At 47.5% G+C, this 18,070-nt stretch overlaps 1 protein-coding gene across 2 annotated transcripts in view; it reads right to left on the bottom strand.

Annotated features, from left to right (window-relative positions):
• TMEM132C (transmembrane protein 132C) overlaps positions 1-18,070 on the bottom strand; it is a 172,961-nt gene that overhangs the window by 65,582 nt on the left and 89,309 nt on the right. For both annotated transcript variants that reach the window (XM_071444942.1, XM_071444943.1), the window contains one exon: positions 5,101-5,247. In XM_071444942.1, coding sequence (XP_071301043.1) covers positions 5,101-5,247 — 147 coding nt within the window. The remainder of the gene's footprint in view (positions 1-5,100; positions 5,248-18,070) is intronic.

The following is an 18,070-nucleotide window of genomic DNA, read 5'->3' on the forward strand; positions in this document are numbered from 1 at the left end:
TTTGCTGAACACTGCAGACATCCAAAGCACAGAAGAGGAGCCATGAGGCTCCTCTTCATCCTCCATCCTCCATCCTCCATCCTTCATCCTCCATCCTTCATCCTCCATCTTCAATCCTCCATCCTGCATCCTCCATCCTCCATCCATACTCCTCCATCCTCCATCCTTCATCCTCCATCCATCCTTCATCTTCCATCTTCAATCCTCCATCCATCCTTCATCTTCCATCCTCCATCCTCCATCCTCCTCCTGGCTCAGGGCTCAGCTGAACACTGCTGCTATCCAAAGCACAGAAGAGGAGCCATGTGAAAGGCTCCTTTGGGAAGGCCCCTTCTGACCCCAGCCTCGTGTGCCCTGGAGCAGACCCAGTTCCAGGCACAGCTGCCTGCTCCCCGTGGGTGTGTGCAGATGTGTCCTGGCACCTCCCCTGCCCACTGCAGACATCTGTGCCCTGTGTGACCTGCAGCAGGCATCCTGCCAAGGAGAGCCCTCCCAGTGCAAGGCCAGCAGGCAGAGAGGTTATCTGAGATTTGAGATGAGATGAGATGAGATGAGCAGGGAGGGGAAGGGTGGCTGCAGCAGCAGGTGAAGGCTCAGCTGGAGCAGCTCTGGACAGCCACACACACATTCCCAGTGGCACTGGAAGCTCCCAGATGCTCAGCACAGGAATGACTCACGCTGGAAGCTCCCAGGGCTGCTCCAGCCACTTGCCAGCAGCCTAAAAGGCTGCACTGGAATGTGCACAATGCTTCAAACAAGGGGCCAGAATTATTGAGCTTGGAGACTTTAATTAAGGTCGTTGAGTCCAAGCACCCTCCCAGCACTGCCCAGTCCATTACCAAAGCACATCCCCAAGCACCACATCCACTTGTTTTTCAGATGCTCCAGGGACACCTTCCCTGGGCAGCCTGTTCCAGTGCCTGACAACCTTTGCAGTGGTGAATTGTTCCTCCTATCCAATCTGAACCTCCCCTGGTGCAATTTGAGGCTTCTCCGCTTGCCCCACCTGAGCACACAACGGGCTCATGTTCAGCCAGCTGCCAGCCAACACCTCCAGGCTCTTCTCCCAATTTCCCCTTGAATTATGGAGCTTCATTCTGCTCAGCTGAGGGCATTTAGCACCTCAGCCTCTTCCTCATCCTTTGTCATGGCGTTTCCCCCACATCCAGTGAAGAATGGAGATTCTCCTGAGCTCTCCTTTTGCTCATATATCTATATACAATGCCTGCTCATATGTGAATTTCTTGTAAATGAATGGAAATAGTTTCTGTTTCAGGGTTTAATGGTGTAAGACATCCATTGCTGGTGCTTCCTCCCAGAGTGTCTGTGCAGTTTGTACAGCTCAGTCCCTGCAGACATGCACAATTTCCCAAGCACCTACAGCAGTGGCATGTGCCATCTCAGCTCTGCTCCTGCCTCAATTATCAGTCAAAAGGATAAACAAGTGGCACGAACAAACCCTGACCCACAAGCACAAACCTCTGAATCCTTGTGAGAACCACGCTCTCTGCTCGGGCTGCAAGGTTTTGAGGTCAGCAGGCCCCGCTGCCACTCTGCTGAGCTCTGCAAACCACTGTGACCCAGAACTGCCAGGGCAGGGTGACCCAGATTCTGAAATAATTAATAACATCTTCCCTGCTCAGAATGTGTGACTGCTCTTGTCTGTTCCCATCCTGGGCCCAGGCTGGCTATGCTCTGCTGCAGGCAGACACACTCCACATGGCTCACACGTTTCCAAGCCTGACTCATGCTGTACATACACACTTTACTTTTGTTTTTCAATCACAAGGGAATTGATTTCACTGACATCCCTTGGCAGCATATGGTGCTAGCAGACAGAGCAGGGATCTGCACAGAATTGCAGCGGCTTTGTTGCTTTCCTCCACGTGCTAATGATACCAAACACAGCCTGGGAGCATAATTACTGTTTGCATGGGCATGCAGAGATACCCAAACAGGGCTCCAAACCAGCCACAACAACCCCAGCCCAACAGAACGTGCACATGTGGCACATGAGAGGCACTAAGTGGCTGTGACACGGCCTGAAACATCAGCACAACATCTGGAAGCACTCTTCCCCAGCCTGCCTCTCTATCAGACAGATGGCTGCAGAGCTGGAAGCCCACAGGCCTCTCCAAAGGTTCAAGGCCAAGAGGATAAAGTGCTCCATCACTGCAGTTTTCCATTCTGTCAGTGTTTCTAAATCTCTCTGCTCTCCCCCACTGTGTTTCTGTGCACAAATGCCAACCTGAGGGCAGCTTGTTCCAGGACAGCCCAGGTTTGCAGCAGCAAGAGCAGGCAGGCTGAGATCAGACCCACCACAGGATGCTCTGGTGCTCTGGCACAGAAGGCAGCCTAAAAATTCCCTGAGCCCTCCTTGCTCCCACCTGCTCCTCATCCCCACAGCAAGCCAGAGGTCTGCTGCACTGAAGTTTGGTATTTTAAAAAACAAACACCACAAACACCCCTTGCTGTGCCTTGGAACAGCTCTCCTGCCCTGTGGGCAGGCAGGATAAGGTACCCAGAAAGCAGGAGCCCTTCCAGGGGGGCTGTTCTCAGCTGAGTGTGGCACCTCACAAATCACACCAGCCTTAGGCTGCACCAAACCAGGCAATACTGACAGATGGAACTGGGTCCAGGACTGACCAAAAATATCCTTTCTTTGTCTACCCCAAGCACACACAGCAAACCTCCAGAAGCAGAAGCAACAAAGGAAAACAAGCAACCAAGCAGTTGTCTAAGCCTTGTTTTCACTAATCAACACTGTTGTTATCCTCATCAATAGCTGCTTGAGTCTCAGCAGAAACTGCATTATGAGGCACACAAACATTGCTGATTTCAAGCTGTTTGCAGTTACTTGCCATAGTTGCAAAGCCTTTCTGAATAATTTTAAAGTAAACTCTGGCTCCTGGCTTGAGCACCACAAAGTATTTCTTAAAAAAGTAAAGAAGCATGACCCACTTAAATTCTCCAAAGGTAATGGTAAACAATTACTGATGTGATGTATCTAAAATATCTCTTGTGTTCTATTATTTATATAATGTGAAAGGTGTATTAGCTGCTGCTGCATTCAGACTCAAACTGCTTCTTTCAAAGTGCTTGCAGTGTAATTATATCCAACATTAATGACAGAGAAATGTGCAGGAAAGGAAAAGCTGGAAACAAAAATCAGTATTTTTATTGAGTATTTTATTTACTTGTCTCTAGGGGTGTGAAGGGGAGAGAGTGCAATGGTTCTCCATGGTGCAGCAGGGAGATTTCTGAGCAAACACAGTGGAAAGCTCCTTCTAGTGTATCAATTAACCAACATATTTGTGAGCTGGCTGAGTTAGCTGCAGGGAGGATGAGGCAGTGCTGGTGCTGGAGCTCCAGAGCTGCTCCTCACACCCACCCTGACCTTGGTGTAGAGCTGCACATCCCCTCTGTGACCCACCCTGCTGAACCAGCCTGGAAGGGCTGGTGGCAGCACAGAAAATTCCCATTAGGGACTCACAGTCCTCCACCACATTAAATTAGCCCAATGGAGTACCTGTGCTCTGTGCAGAGGGCTCCAAGTGACACCCAGAGACTCAGAAATGCCCATTTCACCATGGGCTTCCCCTCAGGTTTCCCTACCCAGCTCCTCCCTGTACACAAACATTTCACTCAAACCAAGGCTCATCACGCTTTCAGAAGACAGCAACTATTTACATGCACAAGTGAGAGAGGCATTAATTAAAACATTGAGTTTTATTTGCATAATTAGTGCCAAAAATATTTTTATGGGTTAATTAGACTTCATGCAAATTGGATTGAGGAGATTTAATTTGGGGTTTGATAACCTGACTATTATAGTTCTGCAGTTGCAAATCTGCTCAGAGCTACATGCTGTTCTACAGCTACGTCCTCCCTTTCAAACTGGTTTAGTTTTTACTCCTGGCAGCCTCAAATTAAGCATTTTTCCTCTCCCTTTGCCAGTCCTGAGGTAGGTTGACCCAGGTCGGATGCCAGGTGCCCACTAAAGCAGCTCCACCTCTCCCTCCTCAGCTGGACAGGGAGGAAAAAATAGAATGAAAGCTGAGGGTTGAGATAAAGACAGGGAGAGGTCAGTCACCAAGAGGAAATACACTGACTCAGACCATCAGCTCACCAGGAGCTGCTCACGGCAAGAGGAGTTTCTGCACTTTGCTCATGTCCAATATTTGGGCACAGAATGGAGAAGTTAAAATCTGCCCAGCTTCTCTGTGCCTGAAGGTGTGGTACAAAGCAACAACCAGCCCAGCACCCAGAAAGGATTCCATGGTGCTCCTCCATGAGCCCAGGTTTGTGGTGACAGCCTCACAGAGCTGGGGCTGTGACCCAAGCATTGTTTGGATCTGCACAGTGGGGAATTCCCTGCATGGGCTAATGTACAGCAGCGTTATGAGAATTCACTGTGATTCCTGAGGAGAACAATAGGATTTCCACTGAAAATACACAACTTTACTGTGTGCCATGGAAGACAGCCCTGCTGATGGAGCCAGCCCTGTTTCTGTGCTGTGGGACAGCCAGGCCAAGCCCCTGCAAACACAGCACACAGGCAGCAGGCAGAGGCAGCCCAGCTCATCCCCACAGGGCTCTGCCTCAGGCAGTCACCCAGCAGGCCAAGGAAGCTCCTCTGGAAGAATCCACTGGCTGGCACAGAGGATTATTCTGTGTTACCCACTGGGAGTTTTGAATTACCCTGCACAGTGGCTCACTGGAAGAGCTCTCTGCTTGCTCCATGAACCAGCCCCAGAGGCTGTGCTACGTTCAGAGAAACAAGGTCAAAACTACCAAGCCAGAAAAAGGAAAGGTTCAGTAAAGCCTTTTGAATTCAGAATATTCATATTGCTGCCAAAATGACACCACCCCCAGCCCCGTGCAGGCCCATTCTATTAATTTTTTCCTTTGAACTGATGAGTTTTATTACCCATTGCAGGTCAGCAGATGGTACCACAGCTACCCTGAGTGCCTCCACGTTTCCAGGCTGCAGCTTTAATAGCTGTGAGCACTGCTGCTATGAGCCTTGAGCCCTTCAAGCCCTGAATGGTATCGTGGACATAAAAGAGTTGAATATGCCGAGAAGAGGAGGTTCCATACCTGTTCCTGGAGCCTGGGGCTATCCTCTGGCACAGGACTGTGGTGGTGGAGTGCTTGCCACCATTGCCCACCTCCTGCTTCACGTCCCACTGCCGCGGGTCGCTCGTCCTCGCGCCCAGGATGTTCACTCCTTTCTTCACCTTTGCTCTGTGGGAAACAGCAATGGGAAAGGGTTACAAGCCTCACTCAGGGGTCTGTGAATGCAGCTCAGGCACAGGGATCTCAGCAGAGCAGTTTTAAGGATAGTGTCAGGTGTGCCTCTGATCCAGCAGTAAATAGGAGAGTGGTATCATGAATACACACCTGTGGCAACATCACATTTTCCAGACAAGGCCTTTATATGTTCTGCTGGAGTTAGGAGTCAAACTGAACAGTAGGAAAACCTGCACTCAAGGTCCTTTTTCCCTATTCAGGCAATACTGTTTTCCCAAAGAGAAGCTTGTCCCAACACAGAGGACTCTGGCATGTTTGTCTGCATCAAGACAAAGTTGTGCCTCACACAGAGGAATACTCCACTGGAGGCTTTTTAATAACCCATTTTATTCCAGATGAAATCCTTCTAGGTATCAGTGGACAGGTTGTTGCTCCTCTGCCTGACAATTGCCTCTTTCCTGCACATTCCCAAGGAAATTTCTGTCTGAAATCTCCAGCCTGGAGAGAATGCAGCTGTTGGTTAAGACAAGACTCTGTAACCCAGAGATGTTCCTAGAGGATGCAGCTTTCTGCCACTCTCAGCTGTCATTCCCTGTGGAAAAGTTAACTGTATTTATCTAGGGATGCTAACAACATCAGCAACAACTGCATGGAAGGTTAATTACAGAACACTTGCTAATGTAAGAGCATTTGTACAAAGGATTCTCAGCAAAGGTGGTTTTGGGTGCAGAATGCTGAGCTGCTGATGCTCAGCTCTATCACAAGGCACCAGGAATGGGGAAGATGAAGAGTTCTGCAGCCCTTCTCTTGTGAAGGCAGTGAGGAGGGCCAGCAGGATGATGAGTATGTGGGGAGGAGGAGGCCACTGAGGAGTCCCCAGCCCTGGGAGCAGCGTGGCCTCATCCTCAGAGGAAGAAGGGAAAGGGCTGCCTGACTCCAATGAACATCAAACATCACAGGTCACCACAGTGCAGAGGCTGAACTCAAAATCACAGTTTTCTAAAATATTTATGCAACACAAAACGTTAGTCACTGGGCAGGAATCATCATCCAGCAAGATGCTGGTATCTTCCTGACATTTATGAGGGCTTGGCACCTAAGTTTCTTTAAAAAACTGGTCTTGCTGCATTTTCAGCCAATAAAACACTCAAAAGCTGTCCTTAGCAATGACTGAGAGTACCTGTCTTCTTGCAGTTTTTCAACAAAACACAATTAATTTAAGGTATTGAAAAAGAAAAGTTGGTGTTTTTTTCTTCTCAGTATAAAAGCATAAAAGATTAATTCTCTCATTTGTATCATGAAACACCACGGAGCTTTAGAGAATGCTGTCTTGCTCTTGCAAAAGTAGCCTGATGAATCTCTTGTGCCTTCAGCTGAATTACTCAGAAGCAAAAACAGAAAGGCAAAGGAAGAATCAAATTCATTCCTGAAGGTTCATTAAAGCTTTAAGTCCCATTAGGTTTTCCAGTGTATTACAGTTCAAATAAATGAACAATAAATAAATGTTTCAGTATTTATAAAACACTCCTGCCAATCTTGAAGCTGTGTAAACCCATCAGTATTTCTATGGCAATCTGTGTTTTAGGAGATCTTTGGATGTATTTTAGGACACTGCAATTTAGCAACTGGAGAGAAGCAAAACCTCATTGTTTATACTTTGTTCAGCTGCTCCTTGAGACAGGCTCTGAAATGACAGAACACCACTCAAAATGAGGCTTGGATCTCCAACAGAATTACAGCTCTGTCAGCAGCTGCAAATTGCTCTTTCCACCATGGAGCTCGACACAGTCAATACCTGGGCTCCTGTTAATTAGGATGGACACTGTGGATGGATGGCCAGGGTTAGTGGTCAGATCCACTGCCAGAGGACCAGACCATGGCTGCAATGCCATTCTGTTAATTAACTACAGGATGGGGCATTAAGTTGAGTGGTTTGCACATATGCCATTATATAAAGCCCATTAAAAAAAAATTCCATCCCAGGGTAAAGTAGGTTATGTTTAGTGAGAAAAATCAATGTTGTGATTGCACTTAGGACTGGAATGAGGGTATGAACACCCAGAAGATTGAACTTCCGAAATAAATATGCACAAGCACAATTTGCAACTCTCCCTCTAAAAAGGGCATTGAGTTTTACATAACAAGGTCAATGGATGAATCAGAATTAAGTCAGACAGAACTGAGCCCCACACATTTCCAAATGCAATCTGTACATATGCTACAAATGTTTTCACTCCAATTTTTATTTACTTGGTGTTTGAGTGCTAGCAAGGAAAAGTCTATTTAAGATTTGTTGACCTTGTTGGATGCTTGTGATTAAATATTCATTTTTTAAAATCAATAGTGCCAACTTTGTACATTAAAAATCTGTAAGTTATACTACCTCAATAAACCCCAAGACCAAGGACCTGGAGGCCAAAAGACTTGACAGTCTCCTGTATTTACACAGCCAACCTCACAGTATTTATAAATCTACTGTGTTTACTTAAGGGTGACAATAAATGGAGAGGACCAACAGCTGATGGGGTCCCCACTGCAGTTGGGAAGTTCTTTGCTGTTCCTGCTTACCCACAGGTAGATGATTGTCCTCACACAGAGGCTTTTCTGCACAGCTCCATGGCCTGCAGGCTTCCACCAGCCAGAACTCGTCAGCTTGGACTTCCACCCAAAGTGGAGCCAAAACCTTCCCCTACAACGTTATTCTAAACAACCTCCTGGGAGTGTCACCAAATCTAAAACTGAAAATGCACAGAACTAAAAATGCACGGAACTAAAAATGCACAGAACTAAAAATGCACAGAACTGAAAATGCACAAAACTAAAAATGCACAGAACTGAAAATGCACGGAACTAAAAATGTAAAAAACTAAAAATGCACAGAACTAAAAATGCACAAAACTAAAAATGCATGGAACTGAAAATGTACAGAACTAAAAATGCATGGAACTGAAAATGTACAGAACTAAAAATGCATGGAACTAAAAATGTACAGAACTAAAAATGCACGGAACTGAAAATGCATGAAACTAAAAACGCACAAAGCCCAAGGGCAGCAGCTCGTGCATTTGAGGGTGATGCTCTGTGAGCTGGAAGTTAAGCCCAGCTTTTGATCTCGTGACAAAAGCAAAGCCTGAATGGAGGCTGGAGCCCAGCCCAGCAGAGCAGAGCTCAGCTCCAGCCCTCCCTGGGGAAGGGATTCCCTCCCTGAGTGGGCTCCAGGCCCTCTGAGCACATGGCACCCAGAACAAGGGGGGATTTTCTTGCTTGAACTTCTGAGGTTATTAACTCATAGCACAGGAAATCTCTGCCTCAGCTTTGTCTCAAAATAACTGTCTCTCTTTAAATCTCTCCAATGGAGAATTAAAAATCCTGCTGGCAAGCAGAGCAAGCAGCATCTCAAAGATATTACAGAGAGTCTCCAGCAGCTTACCTAGGAATCATTACTTAATTTGTGTTGAGATCAAGTAAAAGCATTTATTTACTCACACAATCACACAGCAAATGTGCAATTTCCAAGCAAATATTTCACTTTCAACTTGAAGCTTTCAGTCATATACAAAGATTTCCATTTAGCACCTCACCTTCCTAACATGTCAAACCCAGAAATGATGCTTCTAATTAATGCATTCTGATCAATTGCGGATGAAAATCTAATTCTTGCATTTCACTATCCTCAAATTACAAGAAATGTCAGCAGTATTTAGATATAATACTGTACAGCTATTAAAGACAGCAACCAAAAGGCAATCGAATCAGCAGCAGCCAGAGCTGGAGATGTGACTTATGACTTAAGCAGCTCAAATTATTGCTTCCTATTTAAATTTAAATGTTAATCTTGCAGAAGTGCTGTGCCATGGAAGGGCTGTGCTACCTGCAGCAGTGCTACAGAGAGGGCACAGAGTGCTGAGAGCTCCCACCAGCCCTTCCCAGGCAGGATTCTGCTGAGTGTGCTGGCACCAGAGAGCATCTCCCCTCTCTCTGCAGAGGAGCAGACCCAGGGGAGCTGCTCTGCCTGGGTGGGCTGTGCTGGGCAAGGCTCTGGGCAGCACGGGGAGCTGGGCACATCCCTGGCTGTCCTCCTGAGCTGGCACCATCCACAGCAGGGCTGAGCTGAGCTGTGGCTCGGTGCAGGACCAGGGGAGCAGCAGTGCCAGTGCCTGGAAATGCAGCAATGCCAATGCCTGGAAATGCAGCAGTGCCAATGCCTGGGAGGGCAGCAGTGCCAATGCCTGGAGGTGCAGCAGTGCCTGGAAATGCAACAGTGCCAGTGCCTGGAAATGCAGCAGTGCCAATGCCTGGAAATGCAGCAGTGCCTGGAAATGCAACAGTGCCAATGCCTGGAGGTGCAGCAGTGCCAGTGCCTGGAAGTGCAGCAGTGCCAGTACCTGGAAGTGCAGAACTGGGGGCTGGAGGGGGAACAGGGCCATGCCCTCAGCAGCAGCAGCAGGCACCAGGTACCTCTCACCTGGGCTCACCCTGCACTCCAAGCAAAGCTTCCACAGCAGGGCTGCTCTAGAGAGCAAACAGCTGAATCAACACTCAATTCCTACAAGCAGTGAGCAGCTGCACAGTGTCTGGAGAGTGGTCCAGCCTCTAAGCCCTGTGTTTCCTGCCAGGCTGTTTGCTTTCTGGGCTATTGCCACCCCTGGAAATGCCACACGTCCCCGATGTGGAGCATCCTGCCTGCAGGGCAGGGCACTGCTCTGGGCTCTCCAGCTCACACCTGCTCCAGACAAGGATCCCAAACTCCAGCTCAGGGCCAGCAGCAGCATCAGCAGCTCGGAGCTGTCCGGGTGTCCCCGAGGATGCTCCTGCTCCACAGCGATCCTAGCTCGGGCATCCCTCAGCCTGGAGCTTCAGCTGAACAAATGCTGACCCCTTTTGGTCAGCCTCCTCCGAGCCTCGCTGCTTCTCCTGCTCTTGGCTAACTCTCCCTCAGAAGCCCCTGACTTTTGTGGCTGTAAAGGTCAGGCTGTAAGAAATTCCCTCAGCGCCTCCCGAAGCCCAGGGCAGCTCTCCTGGTGGCTCCTTGCTGGACTGCACGTTGCAATGAAGACTCAAAACTTCATGAGTTCTGCCAGAAAAATTTCAGCTTCTTCCTGCCATGATTCACTCCTCTCCTCCTTTGTTCCCAGAGTAAGTCAGGAGATTAAAGGCAGCTGCAGGAACCCATAAAAGCCAGGCAAGAGACTGACCACAGCAATTAAGCAAGATTTGTTTTATTAAGTAAATATTTTCCCTTTCATCTTTCTGTACGAAATGAGTCGCTAGATCTCACTGCAGCCGTGAAGGAACAGGACAAACATGTGCCTGCACAACATTCCTCATGAAAAGCTGAGAAGCCAGAGGTGGAACAGAAGGTGACCTGGTTAGCTGGGTCAGCCTTTCAAACGTGAGCCTTTAATTTGCAGAACACACGGGCAGGGTCAGTGTGATTGAGGAGCTTGGCTCAGCTCAGGGAATTCATTTGGGGATCAGGTCTCAGCTCCAGCTCCCTGCTGGGCTCCACACAGGATCCCTGGCTGATCATCCCCCTCCAGCCTGCAGATGGTCACCAGAGCTCCCTGTGGCCTCCTCTTTCCTGCAGAAATTTTCATTTACAAGCCACAAGCCCACGTCAGCAGGAAAAGACAGCCCCCTCTCAACTGCGGGATTTAGGCACTAAATGGATCAGGTAATGAATTACTGCTAAAAGCAGCAGTTCAGATTTGCTCCCCAACTCAGGAGCTGCTGCAAAGGGCCATCCATGCAGGAATCATCAGCAAAAGCAAAGACCTTGCTGCTCAGAGCAGCCTCTCTGCTTCAGGCATTTCTCTCTCATGGTGTATCCAGAAAAGGCCTTCAGGAAACCACTTTTGTAGAAAAAGAGAAAACAGCCTTTAAAATGTCAAAACAGCTAAACTAGGCACACAGCTCCTGCTCTTCACTCCTTACAATTTTCCTTTCACTTCCAATAGACCACAAGGTTGGTCCATTTGAAATGACTTTGGAAAAGAGAACACGTCAAAACAAAACAAATGGAAATATTTCACTTTGAAAATGCAGCAATAAAATCCTTTAAGAATCTCCAAATGAGAATGCTTAAGCTTCTTGAATATAGGGAGCAGCTGAGGCACATTTCAGTATTTCTGAAACCTCCTCAGTCTGGCAAATTGGACTAAATTCAGCCCAAAACTGCATATTCTGGTGACTTTCATGTCCATCAAAATGGTACAAATTCTACCATTGCCAGTGAGGAGTCCTGGGATCTAAAATAGCTCAAGGGCTGATCTTCTGCAGTGTTTCTTACATAACTGAAATTCCCTGAGACCCTTAGAAAATCAGCTGTCTCCTATTTCAATAGGAATAGGTGCTTCACATCCCTTAGGAAGCTTTGGAGAGCTCAGCTGCAGGGCACGAGGTGGATGCTGTCAGCTGTATTTTAGATTTTTTTTTTTTTTTCCAAAAAAGAAATCCAATGTATTTTGGGATGTTCCAGGGACAGAGTTTTTGGGTTTTGGGCTGATATCTGTGGTTAACTCTTTGTTAACATTACCAGCCCTCTTGAGGAGTCAGGCATCCCATTACTGAGTTTTAAAAGAAAGGCAAAGAGAGGTGATTTCTGTGAAGTTTGGATAACCCTACTCAAGGCGCAGTCAGTCACTGAACCTGACAGATCTATGGCAAAAGTGCTTTCTGCAGCCCTGAATTTTAATTGCACCAGTTTAAGGGGTTAGGAAAGGGGCGTGAGGAGTGGGGAAATCCTAAAAAAAATCTCTAACCAAAAGCAGGATGGAAGCACCCAACACAGAGAATCTGGATTTGTCATGCAAGCTTCGAGGAGAGGCAATGTGAATTTACAAGCTGCTAACATCCTCCCTGCAGCAAAGAAAAACCCTGCAAACTCCTGGGCTCCCAGCAGCTGTCCCTGAGCTCAGTCCCTGCCTGCAGAGGAGCCCCCAGAGCAGCCCAGGCTCCCCCAGGCCTGCCAGGGCAGTGCTCAGCCCTGCAGGCAGCTCCTGCAATGCTCCATGAGCCTGGGACAGCTCTGCTCTTCTGGGGACACTCTGGTGACAAACCCAGCTCAAACGATCCGAGCAGCAAGGCAGGAGACAAGGGGGGGGACAAAAGCAAAACCCTGCACCAAAACCAGCTCCAGCTGAACACACACCTTCCCTTCCTCTGTCCCCAGCCCACAGCCCCAGGAACTGCTGTGCATGGAGCAGCTGCTGCCAAATCCCCCCATTTCACATGAACTACAGCAGGGCTGGATATTTGTGGGTTTTTAAGCCTCAGCTCCCAGTGCCATTGGCAATGAATCCTCCCAGTTAATAAGAAATGAGGAAGAGGGAAAACTGAAAGCAGAAGTGTTTTCAAGAACATGAATCCCTTCTTTTTCCTTTTTGCAACACCTAAGCCTGGCATTTGAGGATAGAAAAGGCCACTCCTGGGTTGGAAGGATGGAGATCCCCTCCTGCCAAACACTGTCCCAGGATGGAAGGAAGGGCTCCTTCCCAGAATTTACAATGCACGTGTGAATAACCAGCAGGTTTGCTGATTAAATTATCACATGGAATTTAGGACAGGGGACAAGGCCAGTGAGTTTAGCCCTCTTTTCACTGCCCTTTACCTTTTACTCATGGAATCAGCACAAAACCTGGGTTCACAGGAAATGCAGGGGAATTACAGAGAGGACCAAAGTCCTGCAGAGCCTGAGGGGGGTTTGCAGAGTGCTTTAAAGCCTCTGTTCCCCTCATCCCAAGCACTGGGGATGCCTGACCTCAGCTGACATGGGGACAGTCTGGGCTTGCAGTTCTCCCTTTCCTTAAAGGGTGAATGAGCAGCAAAACTCTTTTCTGATTAGAAACTCAAACAAACTAATGGCTGAGTGACAGATCCATCTCAGGCACTCTGCAAGGAATGAAAGAAGCTGAAGCATAATCACATGCAGGTAAAATCCCTGGACAGCCTTTGCTGTGGGACCAGTGAATTCACACTCATTTATGGATTCATCACATGGGGAGACACTGGAGAGCTGCTCTGCTGTCACAAAGGCAGCTGGAATAATCTTCCTCACACCAACACATGCCTGCTGAGAGAGGCAGAGGAGACAGAGATGGGTGTTGTGTAAATAAAAACCCCACCAGGGTGAATCCAGAGCACAGATTCAGCTGCACATGCTAAACACAAGCTCATGGATCTATTTTATAGGACCAGGGACACTTTTTAGATAAGTAAATGCTTTGAGATTATATTTCCCTACTACATCCAGTTTCTATTATTACCAGAAAAATCTCTAAGCTGCATATTTGTGACATTCCCCCAGCTGGCAGAGCAACAGCAGTGCTGAGGAAAATACTTACTGTTTGCAGTGGTTATTAGGATTATTACTTAGACCCCAAGTGATTTTCTGGAGTAATCTTCCCATGCAGTCCCTGTGTGGTTTAATCCCATCCTCACTGCCCCTTCAGCAGCTGCCATGAATACAGCTTTGCCATCAGCCACGGGGCTACAAGGGTTGAGTTTCCTTCTTCCCTTGGGGGAATCATTTTGCTGAGATCAGCTGCTGGAAAGAAGAATGGGCAAAAGTCCTTAAAGCAGTGAGGAAGGGAGGAGTCTTCCACTCCATATATAAAATATATATATATATATATATATATACATCCTCCTCCACTCGCCCAGAGGTGCTCAGGGCTGGCCAGGCTGCTGCACACTCTGGTGTGGGCCCAAGCCAGGCTCCATTTCTGTGCTGCTGTGCCAAGCACCTGCAGACACAGGTGAGAAACACCTGGTTTGTCTCTCCCTCTGGCCGTGCTCCCCAGGTGTGGCTCTGAGGGATGCTCAGCACCATGAGGGTGTGGTACAGGACCTGCACATTCACTGTGCCAGCCCATTGAATGCCTTAGCAAAGCTCTCCCTGCCTCCTAAGCCATCCACTTCCTCATCTGGAAGGTCTTAGATAAAATGGCCAAGAGTTATGGGGTATACAACAAGGATAGAGAGAAATGACAAGTACAAAGAGAGGAATATGAATAATATACAGAAGAGGCATTATTCTATGTACCCAGGGAAAGTGTTTCTGCTCCTTACAAAAGGAAGGATTTATCTTCCCCTGATCAAAGGTGACAAAGCTGGAATGTTAATGCTAGAAAAACACAGGGAGGGCAGGAAGAAGGCTGCCAGCAATTTCACTTTGATTTCATCAGCTGATGGTGCAATTATACATTTATTTTTCCTGTGAGCAGCAGACACTTTCACACTCCGAGCACACCAGGAGGAGAGACAAATTACTGAGTCTCACAGATCCTTCTGCAGAATTCCACACACGTTTCCCTCAAGCAAGGCACTGATGCTCTCAATCTTGTGTCCTTTAGGGCTGACACAGCTCGTGGCACTGACATTAAGGGGGCAGGACTGGCCATCAGGTACTGAGTCTTCTCCCAGCGACAGCAGTGCCACACAGACATAATTCAGGGCCAGCTCTGAGTCTGCTTTGCTGTGCTTGAAAACCAGGTCAGGCCTCCAGCACCTCGAGCTGCCTGAGAACTCCAGCTCCTGGTCCCTGTGGATCTGCAGGGCCGCATCCCTGGGATGCTGAGGAGCTCTCAGCAGGAGCTGCTGTGCCAGGAACATCACACAGAGGCACTGGAACATAAATATCATACAGGAACACTGGAACATAAACATCATACAGGGACACTGGAACATCACACAGGGACACTGGAACATCACACAGAGGCACTGGAACAGGCACTAGAACATCACACAGTGACACTGGAACATGAACATCACACAGGGACACTGGAACATGAACATCACACAGAGGCACTGGAACATAAATATCATACAGGAACACTGGAACATAAACATCATACAGGGACACTGGAACATCACACAGGGACACTGGAACATGAACATCACACAGTGACACTGGAACATAAACATCATACAGGGACACTGGAACATCACACAGGGACACTGGAACATGAACATCACACAGTGACACTGGAACATAAACATCATACAGGGACACTGGAACATGAACATCACACAGTGACACTGAAACATCACACAGAGGCACTGGAACATAAACATCATACAGGGACACTGGAACATCACACAGGGACACTGGAACATCACACAGGGACACTGAAACATCACACAGAGGCACTGGAACAGGCACTAGAACATCACACAGTGACACTGGAACATGAACATCACACAGGGACACTGGAACATCACACAGGGACACTGGAACATGAACATCACACAGTGACACTGGAACATCACACAGTGACACTGGAACATGAACATCACACAGTGACACTGGAACAGGCACTGGAACATCACACAGAGGCACTGGAACATCACACAGAGGCACTGGAACATCACACAGAGGCACTGGAACATGCACCCCTGCTCTGTGCACTGCTGGGTGTAATGCCAATGTAGCCATGTCACTGTGGGCCCATTTTCAGCTCACACAGAGGTGACAAGGCAACCCACAGCAGACCAGAGCTTGGAGCATGTCATTATTATCAGCAGGAACAGCAGCCTCCAGAGGAAAGCTGGGAGCTCTGCTGTGCTGTCACACCAATGCATTATTACAGAGTTTATACCCCAGAAGGGTTTGTTGAAGGGGGGAGAAAGGGAAAAATTCACATCATAAATTGCCAGAAGAGCCCTGATCTTGTTTGGATCAAACTACTCAAGCTCCAGGTATTACCTGTTTACACATGGAGCTGAAAATTCACCCCAGTCCCAGTCCCTGTTGTTTCTGCCACTGGCAGGGAGAGTCAGTGCTGATTTCCAACACAAAGCAGCAGTAAATTGAATAAATATCAAGAGCAAAGCTGCCATGAGTTAATATGCAGAGCGTGTGCCAGCCTTGCAATGAGCCCACATCACCATGGTGTCATCCTGAGCCACCCACAGCAGTGTCCCAGTGCACAGGATCACCCCTGACTTCATTTGATGTCATAGGCTACAAGGACGTTTTACACCTTATTAGGAAATTTTAAGGCCACCCTTTCAGCATATAAAAAATAATAAAATGTGTAATTGCTGTTATGGAAAAGTAGCAGTGGAACTTAGCTGAAAAAAAATCAAAGTGAACACTTGGAGTGTTTTATTTGGAGTCCTTTGGAGTAAGAACTTCAGCTGGGTGTGACAGTTTCAGACACTCACCCAGGGGTGTCTGAGCAGAGGTACCTGAGATCCAGGGCTGTTCTGAAGGGCTGCCTCCCTCAGCCAGCCCAAATCCATGAACCATGCTTTTAGTTGTCATCTAATTTAGTCTTTCACTACCAACCCGCTCTCTCAATCCAATTTTCCTAATTTTTAAGAACCTTTGCCCTCCTAATCCCATTAGATCAGGGATTCTAAAAAAAAAAGGTTTTACTGCAAGTGATGCAGAAAACAAACACTGCCTGTACCACGTGCTTTTACTGCTTCCTCCCTCCTCAAAGTGATAACTTTGTACATTAGCCCCTAACAACTCTTTAGTGCTTTGGAGTGTATTTGAAAATGTGAAATTTGCTTATTTGGGCTTTTTAGTAGAGCCCTCCTTGCTGGAATCTCCCAGCCTCTGTTTGCAAGGGTGGCATTCGGAGGAGCAATGACCCATTTTTAATTTTTCATTTTGATTTCCACCTCTGCTGTTCACACAGCTGAGGGCCCTGGGGTGAATCCATCTCCCCAGTGCAGGTCAGATCCTCCCAGGTTTGTCCTGAGCTCCTGCTGGGAATCAGGAGCTGAGCTGAGCCGAGGGGAACGGGGGCTCAGAGGCAATAAATCCATCACAGCACTGGGGACAGGGGAGATTTCCCTGCCAGTGACCAGGCACAGGGCTGAGAACTGGGGCTATGAAATCATTGCTGCATCACAGAGGGTTTAAAGGAACAAAATTGCATTTCTGCGGTTGTGTGAAAACTTCCGCGAGGGAAGAAAAGCAGAGATTGGGTTTGTGCTCCCCTGGCTGAGCACTGAGTGTATTTCAATGAGGAGGATTTGCCCTCTATCTACATGCAAAAAGAGGCTGCAGTAAACAACATGAACCTTCTGAAATCCTGCAGTCACCTTGCACAGGCAGAGTGGGGCTGATCTGTGCTGCTGTGCTGAGATTTCCATACTGCAATGAAAGACACAGACACGGCCCAGGGGCTCACAGCTGAAAAATAACAGCAGCTTTTCATCTGGAATCTCAGCAAATTCAATGGAGGAGCTACTGATGGAAAACCAACTTAGAACCTCACATTTCTCTTTTTTTCCAGGGCAGGGCTGCACTTTAAGTCACTGGCTTTATTAATGGAATAAGTGCATTTGTCTCTTGCAGGCCTGAAAAATAAAGCACTGAGCAGTAACATATGGAATATGCCTTAGGCAAGAGACTTTCTTGTGGTATTGCTATTTTTCTAATAAAATTGAAATCATGGCATGAGTGCACATGTTCTTGTAGCATGTTGCACAGGGGGTGGTCTGAAATAGATGCACCCACAAACAACAGACTTTTTTTTTTAATAAAATTGGTAATTTCAACAGTTCAAAACACAGTGATCTGGGATCCCTGATCTCATGGATGGAAGGAAATAAAAAAGAACTCCGTAAGTTCTCCTCTTTTGAGTTTATCCTTCAAATTCTTGGGGCAATTTCCTCTGTAAATATAAAATAAGGGTTCAAGAGATCATTTTATAAAATGAAGTCACAGTCACAGTCCTCCTGCCATCCCTCAGCTGTAGCAGAGGATGCTCCCATTAAAATAATAAATGAGACTGAAATTCCTGAGGAAATGGTGAGTGTTCAGAGCACCACTGATGGTAAAAAGCAAGGCAGAAGCTGC

This window comes from Agelaius tricolor, unplaced genomic scaffold, assembly GCF_023055355.1.
Source record: "Agelaius tricolor isolate 1412-34295 unplaced genomic scaffold, bAgeTri1.0.p SCAF_20, whole genome shotgun sequence".
NCBI lineage: Eukaryota > Metazoa > Chordata > Aves > Passeriformes > Icteridae > Agelaius > Agelaius tricolor.